This window comes from Salmo trutta, chromosome 32, assembly GCF_901001165.1.
Source record: "Salmo trutta chromosome 32, fSalTru1.1, whole genome shotgun sequence".
Lineage (NCBI taxonomy): Eukaryota > Metazoa > Chordata > Actinopteri > Salmoniformes > Salmonidae > Salmo > Salmo trutta.
In genome coordinates this window covers 27842599-27854529 of record NC_042988.1, presented here as the reverse complement: position 1 = coordinate 27854529, position 11931 = coordinate 27842599, and the positions used below count along the sequence as shown (strand labels likewise).

Below are 11931 nucleotides of genomic sequence, written 5' to 3'. Positions count from 1 at the left end.
GGCTACTTTTGATAAATGACGGAAATCGCCAATCCAAAAAATAATTCTAACACAGTAACCATGTTATTTTTGCGAAGACTATTTGATTCAGAGTTCGGACATAAAAACTTTGTATGCGAAAAATATTTAGAAGACGCATACAGTTTTTGCGAACTCACTTCACTCGCGCATTAGATGGAAACGTGCGGTACCCGGTGCTGGCACATGCGCAGATCAAATACACCGCTGGAACGCCGATAAAGATAAGCTGAACTCGGCCATAATCAGTTTAATATCGAATTCTTAGTGTGCATGTAAAGGTACTCAATGCTGCCTTGACTAAGACAAACTAACCCTACTCCGATTATTATTATTTAAAACATGAGACAGAGTTGGAAGGGGGCATTACCAGGGCTGTCGAGAGGCTGTTTGTCACTGACTGAGGAAAAAAGAAAATGGGAGAGAAAGAAGGGAGAGAGGAACGGGGGAGAGATACAATGCCATTGGTTAGCATGTGGAGGCATTAAACAGGACCCTCTGGGTAGGGAATAGAACTATGTACTGAAACCTGAACCATTTCCAAATGATCCACTAAGAGGCGCCAGAAATCAATGAACAAGCATGTCAGTGGCCGTTTGTCTCAAGCGTCTCAGAGTAAGAGTGCTGATTAAGGATCAGTTGAAACTTTAACATCACATGAACAAAATGACATGGACAGGGGGAACCTGATCCTGGACGGAGTACGGAGAAAAAAATGTATGAAATGTATTCACTACTGTAAGTCGCTCTGGATAAGAGCGTCTGCTAAATGACTAAAATGTCAAATGTAAAAAAAATGGATCAGCACTCCTACTCTGACAGATTTGATACATATGGCTCAAGATCTACAGAAGTGTTTAGAATAGATAGTAAGAGCTATGGGTTGTTTATTTGTATTTTTTTTACCTTTATTTAACTAGGAAAGTCAGTTAAGAACAAATTCTTATTTACAATGACGGCCAAACCCTCCCCTAACCCGGACGACACTGGGCCAATTGTGCACCACCCCGTTTCTGGACAGGACTCGTCTACCAGATGTAAAGGTCGCTGTACTGACCCCCGCTGGTAGGACGATGTCAGGGTTCTCCATCAGCTGTTGGTTCATCTGGTTGAGGAAGTACATCTCCTTAGACTGGCCCTGCAGAACACAGATACAACATCAGCACAACATCAACACAACATGAACATCAACACAACATCAATACAACATCAGCACAACCAGATGACAATGTTGTTACATCTTTGTCGTCAGTGATACTTTTCCTACATCTTCATCTGACAGGATCATTTTTAAAGTCCACCATACTGTATGGGTGGTACTTACACAGGATCCATTCTAAAGACCTGTGTGTTTCCAACCACGTACCTCTGGGGGAACTATGGCGGCTAGAACGTCATCAACACCTGTGAGGGGGGATGGAGGGAAGGAGAGAGAGAGAGAGAGAGAGAGAAGAGAAAGAGAAATAAAGACAGAGAGAAAGAGAAAGACAGAGAGAGAGAGAGAGAGAGAGAGAAAAGAGAGAGCGACACAGAGATAGAGAGTGAGAGAGAGATAGATAAATAAAAAGATAGAGAAAGAGAGAAAAGAGAGAAAATAATATATCAAGTTCCCATCAGACCTCCGAAGCATTTCACTACACTGGACTTCTTCTGTACATAATATCTTTCCAAACAATACAAGTATGACTCACTTTCACACACAGTGACGTCAGTTTCCCACAGTACTCCAGTGGAGGAGAAGTATCCGTCCACACAGGAACAGTGGAAGGTCCCTGGTGCATTGGTACACACAGAGTGGAGACCACATAGACCAGGGGTGTTAGCACACTCATCTATGTCTGCAGGGAGAAACAAACACTGGGATATACACATATACAGTAACGGATACACATACAAAGATACACACACAAACACACACTTTTACATGCATGCATACATGCGCACACTCGGTGAAGTATGTCACAGACCTAGGCATGGATTTAAGGGGCTGGCTATGGCATCTGGGCTGGTGAGCAGGTAGCCAAAGAGGCAGGTACAGCTGTATGCTGCATAAGAGTTGGTACAGTTGGCATTGGGACCACACACGGTTTTGTTCAGACACTCATCAATGTCTGTAGGGTTCAAACCACAGATACAACTGATAAGAACAAGTTATGGTCACCAAGCATGTCAGAGTAGGACTGCTGATCTAGGATCAGGTGCTCCCTATCCAACATCTCAGTCATTAGGATCTAAAAGGAAAAATGTATCCTAGATCAGCACTCCTATTCTGAGACACGTTGTGAATACAGGCCCAGAATCACCTAACACCATTATCTTATCCTAGACCTAGGTTATGTCCCAAATGGCACCCTATTCACTATATATATACACCGTGTATACATATACATACACCTTATATACACATTCACTATATTCATACACCCTGTATACATATACATACACCCCATATACACATTAACAATATTTATACACCTTGTATACATATACCCTATAAACACATTCACTATATACATACACCCTGTATACATATGCATACACCCTATAAACACATTAACTATATACATACACCCTGTGTACATATACACCCTATATACACATTAACTATATACATACACCCTGTATACATATACACCCTATATACACATTAACTATATACATGCACCCTATATACATATACATACACGTTATATACACATTCAGTATATACATACACCCTGTATACATATACATACACCCCATATACACATTAACAATATTTATACACCTTGTATACATACACCCTATAAACACATTCACTATATACATACACCCTGTATACATACGCATACACCCTATATACACATTAACTATATACATACACCCTGTGTACATATACACCCTATATACACATTAACTATATACATACACCCTGTATACATATACACCCTATATACACATTAACTATATACATGCACCCTATATACATATACATACACGTTATATACACATTCAGTATATACATACACCCTGTGTACATATACATACACCCTGTATACATATACACCCTATATACGCATTAACTATATACATGCACCCTATATACATATACATACACGTTATATACACATTCAGTATATACATACACCCTGTGTACATATACATATACCCCATATACACATTCACTATATACATAGGGAATAGGGTGCCATTTGGGATGTAAACCTAGTCAGTGCCCCATGATACAGTATGTTAACGACAACAGCAGTGAGACAACACAGTACCTATACAGGGGTTGGCCTTGCTGGGGTCTAGGACTGGGTTTGTGGGTGAGAAGCCAAGGAGACAGGTACAGTTGTGGGCTCCTGGTGTGTTGGTACAGACAGACTCCTGACCACAGATGGTTGAGTTGAAACACTCGTCAATATCTGTGGGGGTTCAATAGTTAAATAGTTCAGTTAGCGTATTAGCATCTTACAACAGGGTGCCAGGCAGCATCCAGGTTGACAACATTATGGTCAGTAGTGTATGATAGAGATAATAATATACTGTAACATAAAATGCTACCATGAGTTCTTCCATCTCTTTTAGGAAGAACTGTAAATTAGCATATGTTAGATGTAATGATGCAATGCATATGACTGTTGTTATCCATTCAATATGTCAATGTTTTACCTGCCCCAATATATATAAATGGTTTATATTAAAATATTGAAAAAGTTTAATCAGATTTATCACAGAAAGCTAGTGTTAGTGCTGTTCAGAGACCTTGGCAGTCGAAGGGTCCGTCAGGCTTGTATCCCTTGTAACAGGTGCAGGTGTAATTTCCCGGTGTGTTTGTACATTTACCAAAACCACCACAAACCTCCTCAATCTCCACACACTCATTCACATCTGGGGGGGACATAGATTTAATATGCCAATAATTACAAAGTTCCACAAATCAAAGCACACAAAACTAGACAACGTTCAGCAATTTTATTTTCTGTATGTTTTTTTTTTATCTTGCTTACACAGCAGACAGCAGACAAATTCACACGTATATATTCACAAAGTTAAAAACAGCAAAAAATGCAGGTATGTCGTTCATAGCAGCCCTGAAATTCAAACTCTGGTCTCATGTCATTGATATGATTGGTGCAGTAGGTGTATGAGTGGTAAACATACCTGTGCAGGGGTTGCGGGATGGGTTGAGTGCCAAGGCTGGATCTGAGGGTACAAACCCCTCTAGACAGCTACAGTTGTAGACTCCTGGTAAATTAGTACAGTTGGAATGCGGACCGCAGAGATTAGCGGTCTCCTCACACTCATTGATATCTATTGGGGAGGGTTAGGACAGAGTTAGAGGTTATCTTCTACATCAAGGGTGGAAAAATATGGCCCCGGCCATAGTCAACTAGTCAACTCAATGCAGCCCGCAGTGGATTGTTTTCTAAGAAATACTTTTTCTGTCCTTTAAATTAATTTTGAATAACACATCTGCCGTTGAATTTCTGAATCCTGATGTGGCTCTCGAGCCAAAAAGTGTGCCTACCCCTAGTCCTGTTCTACACACAGACAGACAGACAGACAGACAGACAGACAGACAGACAGACAGACAGACAGACAGACAGACAGACAGACAGACAGACAGGCAGGCAGGCAGGCAGGCAGACAGACAGACAGACAGACAGACAGACAGACAGACAGACAGACAGACAGACAGACAGACAGACAGACAGACAGACAGACAGAATAAATAAACCAGTTTAAATGGTCAAATTCCCATTTGTGACTGATTATTATTATTTCCATGTGAGAAGTGCAGTGTTTTGTACCGGTGGGTCTATGCTGAATGAACAACCATCATACCGTCTTAACTGATCAAACTGATATAACCACACAGCCCGTTACATAGCTACTACGGCACTTCTACCTTGGCAACCATAGGACTCGTTTGTGGGTAGATGTGTTGGAGGTATCTTGTATCCAGAGACACATTGACAGCCTCCATTTTTGGTTGTACTACACTCTGCAAGGGGACCGCAGGAGTCTGCCACACAGTTCCTATGGTCTGAACAGAGAGAACAGACACACAGTCTACTTTAACAGTCTACTATTTTAGCTTGGAACAATGGGACACAAGAGCAGGTTCACTTCAAGTCAGATATTTTACATTTACATTTAAGTCATTTAGCAGACGCTCTTATCCAGAGCGAGATATAATGTCTCTGTGACCTTAACAGATTGACTGCTTCAAAAACAAGTAGCTTGCTTTATGATTTACTACTTTTTTACTATACACCAATCCATCAATTAAACTTCAGATAAAGTACATTTAAACAGCTCAATACACTTAAGAGCTAAATAGACAATAAGATGTGTTTGGGAGGAGTACTATACAAGTCATATAAAAAGCAGGGGACTTCTATACTCGCTACTCACATATCGCATAACCCATGTAGTCGATTGGGTGGTTGTTCATCTGCCTGTACACATAGAATCCTCCAGAAGAGCAGTAGATCACTTGAATAGCTACATTGTAATTACAGCAGAAACCTGTGTTTCCACACGCATTGCCTGTTGTTGGAGTCTCAGACTCAGACTGAGGATGTGTAAAGGTCAGATGGATGGGATAATATACCCCGCTGTAAGAGAGTGGAGCACATTGTGGAATGACGGTGTCCCCTCCGATCCCGACGTAGCGCACCCATATGTTTGTTCGCCTTATGTCAGTATTGATGGGGTAGCCGGGGATAGAGGAAGAGCTGAAGAGATAGTTACGTCGAGGCTCATCCAGAGCCGTGTAGCCATCACAGGAACCTGGGTGGAAGAAGAAGAAGACAATAAAAAATAGAGCCCCAATGTCAGGGTTAAGCTATGGACCCACTGTTCCATCATCAGGAGAAATTGGACACATTGCCCTACGACGAGTTACTTCTGTACTGTTAAACCTCCTACCAAATATCAGAACTCATAATCAAACTGATCACATAGAATACAAATAAGGATTATTTAAATAACTTCCCACTGGGCATAGACATCAATTCAACGTCTATTCCACGTTGGTTAAACGTAATTTCATTGAAATGACGTGGAAACAATGTTGATTTAACCAGTCTGTGCCCAGTGGGTACTTACCATTAGGATAAGAGGAAGTCTCAATGATGAACAGAGAACCTGAAAGGAAGGAGAAGACACAAAGTCAAGGGCAGACAGTAATACTAGATGGTGATCATTTGGGATAAAATACTGAAATATCAGTCCACTCACCCAGGAGTAGAGACAGAGAACAGTAGCTCATCCTGACAGATCCCTCTTCTAGGGCTGAATACATTGAATACCTTCACCCAGTCTAACCCATACGTGCATCCCAAGAGAAACAGCTCAATTTGCACACCATCCAAAACTCTGTTATCAGAAGGTTTGAGACTTATGCAAATGATCTGGTTTAGGTTTGGATACAAACCTCCATCTTAACAAAACAAAGTGAGGGAGACGATGGCTGAGGACAGAAGCTACTCTTTCACTGATGGCAGGGAGGGGGAAGAGGTGGATGTCATCCATTTTGAGGCCTGCTCTGTGGTAAACGCTTAAGTAGCATAACACAGCCTCAGACAATTACAGTGAGGGAAAAAAGTATTTGATCCCCTGCTGATTTTGTACGTTTGCCCACTGACAAAGAAATGATCAGTCTATAATTTTAATGGCAGGTTTATTTGAACAGTGAGAGACAGAATAACAACAAAAAAATCCAGAAAAAACGCATGTCAAAAATGTTATAAAATGATTTGCATTTTAATGAGGGAAATAAGTATTTGACCCCCTTTTGGACTTCGCCGTCGGCCAGAACGGGGTAGCCGGCTCACGCCAGGGAGGCACCCTTGTTCCAAAAGGAATGAAATCACTTTTCACCCAGTGCAAACTCTGCCCAACCGTGCACTCTTAATTTAATCCCCTAATTGTAATTTAGTAGGCTAATGTATGATCCTGGGCAGGGCCCTTTGAGGCCAATTTGATGATTTAAGACTGCACTTGCCTTACCTGTGTCCTGTTCAGTTATGACCGGTTAAGCCTGATGCACAGTAGTGCAAGTAGTAAATCTTCTAAAACTATTGGATTGACATGTTGTATTATATGGCGCCTTCACCGATGAATCACTAAGACCTGTAGCTATAATCTAATAAATATTTGAGCACTTCAACCTGCCTTGCCTCTTGTTGAGTCTCTGTCCGTATGACTGCTTAGGTCTTTCTACAGAATACTTGAAGCTTAATTCAAATTTGTGGCAAGATTAAAGAGGCGCTCATAAAAGATTAGCGCATATCACAGGCGCTTACGTTATGTTTTTATTCAGTTGAGGAATATACATAATTTACCATTTGTCAAATAAAATCACAGATTCTCAAAGTTTTGGATACTGTGAAAATCCCTTGTTGCCACTTAGACTCTCCTTGCAGGTTTCAGAATGACACGTGTGTGCACGTCAGGGCAGTGTTTTTTAAACAAAGAAAGTCTGTTAACATTGCTGCTGAGCTTGAAGACAGACAGGGACAAGCTTTGATTTCTATCTCACCTGTTGACTCATGATGGTTCTCAGAGAACACACCTTAAAGGGGACTGAGGGGGTTGGGGGGAATGGGTTGGGGAAGCCTGTTTTGATTATTTCCCTTACATACAGAATATTACAAAACTGTTGATGCTGTTCTCTGTCTCAGTATGCATTTCTCTGAATGTTTTTCTTTTTTCGAGTGGTTGCCCACAGGTACAGGAAATGATTAAATATGAAATGCAAATACTATATCTGAATGAATATATCTGAATGAATATATCTGAATGAATATTCTGAATGAATATATCTGAATGAATATATCTGAATGAATATATCTGAATGAATATATCTGAATGAATATTCTGAATGAATATATCTGAATGAATATATCTGAATGAATATATCTGAATGAATAGGATTTGAATGTTATACCAGTACCTGTAACTCCATTCTGAAAAAATGATAATCTTATTAAAAAGTTGGTCATACAAAACAGGGATAAAACCATGCTGATGGAGCGATACTGTGGATGGACTAGACAGAACGAAGACAGAAAGAAGAAGTAGAACCTAGAAAGGAGTAAAATAGTGCGTCATTACTCACTGTTTTGCCTGTGCTGTCAATTTGTCTTGTAAAGTTGGGCATGCTCTGTTGCATCTGGTGATCTCTATGTAAATACAGCACACTGACAAGACAATTGGAAAATAAAGAAACCAAGAACAAAAACAGGTTTTTCCACTCCCTGTGTTCATGTGAATAAGATTTGAGAAGGTAAATTGCAGCTGTCTTCGTGCAAACCTGGTTTTATTTGTAAATGTATTTTCTATCATTATCTGCAGTCCTCTCTCAACATGCTTTCAGGGGTTTAGGGCGGGTCATTTGAGTGACGAGTGAAGCCAAAGCAAAGATTCTATGTAAAGCCCGCTTATGTCAATTCTCTGAGTCTTCATTTGTATACTAGTCTATAATGTTTTTTGTTTATTTGCTTCTTGATATTTCTGTAAATAGTATAGTATTACCCTTCCTTATTCTGAATTTCCAATCATTGCAAACAAATTTAGTTAGATGAGCGTTTCCCAATCCAGAGGCTTCATTTATCAAAGGTGTCACGACTCCCGCCGAAGTCGGCTCCTCTCCTTGTTCGGGCGGCGCTCGGCGGTCGACATCACCGGTCTTCTAGCCATCGCCGTACAACCTTTCATTTCCCATTTGTTTTGTCTTGTTTTCCTGCACACCTGGTTTACCTCCCCTCATCACTCTACGTGTATATTATCCTCTGTCCCCTGTACCCGGCCCCAGTGGGATGCGTCTCACCCTTCCCAGGGAGTATGATGGGATGGCGGCACGGTGCCAGGGTTTCCTAATACAGCTGGAACTATACCTGGCCACCGTTTACCCGGCTCCCTCGGGAAGGGAGAAAGTGTCCGCCCTCGTCTCGTGCCTCTCGGGGAGAGCTCTAGATTGGGCTAACGCCGTGTGGGGAGAAGGAGATGCGGCGATGGACGATTTCGAGGAGTTCACCTGCCGCTTTCGGGCTGTCTTTGACCACCCGCCCGAGGGTAGAGCGGCGGGTGAACGTCTCTTCCACCTGAAGCAGGGGACGAGGAGCGCCCAGGAGTTCGCCCTGGAATTTCAGACCCTGGCCGCAGGAGCGGGATAGAACGACAAGGCTCTTATCGACCACTACCGCTGCAGCCTGCGTGAAGATGTCCGTCGGGAGTTGGCCTGCAGGGATACCACCCTCACCTTCGACCAGCTGGTGGACCTGTCCATTCGGTTGGATAACATGCTGGTCACCCGCGGACGCCCAGAGAGGGCTTTGTCGGTTCCCTCTCCCAGCACCACCGCTCCGGTGCCTATGGAGCTAGGAGATGCTGTGCTCAGGGAGGCCGGAGGAGGGGCTTTCACGTGCACCATCTGTGGCCGCAGAGGTCACAGTGCCGGTCGGTGCCGGGTTGGTTCCTCTGTGGGTCGAGGCAGCAGGCAGGGCACTCTGGCGTCACCCCAGATGAGCCTGCACCACTCTCATCCAGAGCCCTCTGTTGTACACCTGTTTGTGCATGTTTACTTTCCTGCTCGTTGATTCAGGCGCGGCTGGGAATTTTATCGACCGAGCATTCGACCAGAGGTTAAGGATCCCTATTGTTCGAGAGGTTAGGCCTTTCCCAGTTCACGCTCCGGACAGTCGACCATTAGGGTCCGGGTTGATTAGGGAGGCCACCACTCCCCTGGGCATGGTGACGCAGGGGGGTCACAAGGAGAGAATCAGTCTCTTCCTCATTGACTCTCCTGCGTTTCCCGTGGTACTAGGCCTTCCCTGGTTAGCTCATCATGACCCCACCATTTCATGGCAACAGAGGGCTCTCACGGGGTGGTCGCCAGAGTGCTAGGGTAGGTGTTTAGGGGTTTCCGTTGGTGCTACTACGGTGGAAAGTCCAGACCAGGTCTTCACCTTGTGCATTCCCCCCGAATTTTCCGATTTGGCTCTTGCCTTCCCTAAAAAAAGGGCGACTCAATTACCACCTCATCGTCGGGGGGATTGTGCGATAAACCTCCAGGTAGACGCCGCACTTCCCAGGAGTCACATGTATCCCCTGTCACAGGCGGAGACGGCAGCTATGGAAACATATGTCTCCGAATCCCTGCGTCAGGGGTACATTCGGTCCTCCACTTCACCCGCCTCCTCGAGTTTCTTTTTTGTGAAGAAGACGGAGGGAGGTCTGCGCTCGTGTATTGACTATCGTGCCCTAAACCGGATCGCTGTGAGGTACAGTTACCAGCTGCCTCTCATAGCCACAGTGATCGAGTCAATGCACGGGGCGCGCTTCTTCACCAAACTAGATCTCAGGAGCGTGTATAACCTGGTGCGTATCCGGGAGGGAGACGAGTGGAAGACAGCATTCAGTAATACCTCAGGGCGCTATGAGTACCTCGTCATGCCGTACGGTTTGATGAATGCTCCATCAGTCTTCCAAGCCTTTGTAGACGAGATTTTCAGGGACCTGCACGGGCTGGGTGTAGTGGTGTATATTGATGACATTCTGATATACTCCGCTGCATGCGCCGAGCATGTGTCCCTGGTGCGCAGGGTGCTTGGGCGACTGTTGGAGCATGACCTGTACGTCAAGGCTGAGAAATGCCTATTCTTCCAGAAGTCCGTCTCCTTCGTAGGGTACCGCATTTCCACCTCAGGGGTGGAGATGGAGAGTGACCACATTTCAACCGTGCGTAATTGGCCAACTCCCACCACGGTAAAGGAGGTGCAGCGGTTTTTAGGGTTTGCCAACTACTACCGGAGGTTTATCCGGCGTTTTGGCCAGGTAGCGGCTCCCATTAGCTCACTGCTGAATGGGGGTCCGGTACGTTTGCAGTGGTCGGCTTAGGCGGACAGTGCTTTTGGTCACCTAAGGGCTCTGTTTTCCTCGGCTCCCGTGCTGGCCCATCCGGATCCTTCTTTGGCGTTCATAGTGGAGGTGGACGCCTCCAAGGCTGGGATAGGAGCCGTGCTCTCTCAGCGATCGGGCATGCCACCGAAGCTCCACACCTGTGCCTTCTTCTCGAGGAAGCTCAGCCCGGCGGAGCGAAACTATGATGTGAGTGACCAGGAGCGGTTGGCTGTGGTTAAGGCGTTGAAGGCGTGGAGACATTGGCTTGAGGGGGCTAAACACCCTTTCCTCATCTGGATTGACCACCGCAACCTGGAGCACATCTGGGCAGCGAGGAGACTGAATCCTCGTCAGGCAAGGTGGGCCATGTTTTTTACCCGTTTTGTGTTCACCCTTTCCTACAGACCAGGTTCCCAAGATGTGAAAGCAGACGCACTGTCCCGGCTGTATGACACAGAGGAGCGACCCATGGATCATACTCCCAAACTCCCGGCCTCCTGCCTGGTAGCGCCGGTAGTGTGGGAGCTGGACGCGGGCATTGAGCAGGCATTATGTGCAGTGCCCACTCCCCTTCAGCGTCCCGCTGGGCATCTGTACGTTCCGTCTGCTGTCCGTGACCGGTTGATCTACTGGGCCCACACGTCACCCTCCTCTGGTCATCCTGGGATCAGTCGGACGGTGTGCTGTTTGAGTGGGAAGTACTGGTGGCCTACCTTGGCCAAGGACGTGAGGGTTTATGTTTCTTCCTGCTCGGTGTGCACCCAGTGTAAGGCTCCTAGGCACCTGCCCAGAGGTAAGCTCCACACCTTTCCTGTTCCATAACGGCCTTGGTCGCACCTGTCGGTGGATTTTCTTACCGACCCCCCCCCCCCCCCCCCTCACAGGGTAACACCACAATCCTGGTCGTTGTGGATCATTTCTCTAAGTCCTGCCATCTCCTCCCTCTGCCCGGTCTCCCTACGGCCCTACAGACTGCGGAGGCCTTGTTTACGCACGTCTTCCGGCACTACGGGGTAC

At 45.1% G+C, this 11931-nt stretch overlaps 1 protein-coding gene across 1 annotated transcript in view; it reads right to left on the bottom strand.

Moving 5' to 3' along the window:
- Positions 1-6362, bottom strand: part of LOC115171623 (adhesion G protein-coupled receptor E1-like) — a 13530-nt gene extending 7168 nt beyond the window's left edge. The window contains exons 1-12 of the mRNA XM_029728598.1: positions 6250-6362; positions 6118-6156; positions 5422-5799; positions 4913-5050; positions 4165-4314; positions 3766-3891; positions 3282-3425; positions 1986-2129; positions 1710-1856; positions 1385-1422; positions 1076-1156; positions 389-418 (exon numbers count right to left, since the gene is read on the bottom strand). Coding sequence (XP_029584458.1) covers positions 389-418; positions 1076-1156; positions 1385-1422; positions 1710-1856; positions 1986-2129; positions 3282-3425; positions 3766-3891; positions 4165-4314; positions 4913-5050; positions 5422-5799; positions 6118-6156; positions 6250-6313 — 1479 coding nt within the window. The 5' untranslated portion in view covers positions 6314-6362. The remainder of the gene's footprint in view (positions 1-388; positions 419-1075; positions 1157-1384; positions 1423-1709; positions 1857-1985; positions 2130-3281; positions 3426-3765; positions 3892-4164; positions 4315-4912; positions 5051-5421; positions 5800-6117; positions 6157-6249) is intronic.
- Positions 6363-11931: the final 5569 nt, after the last annotated feature.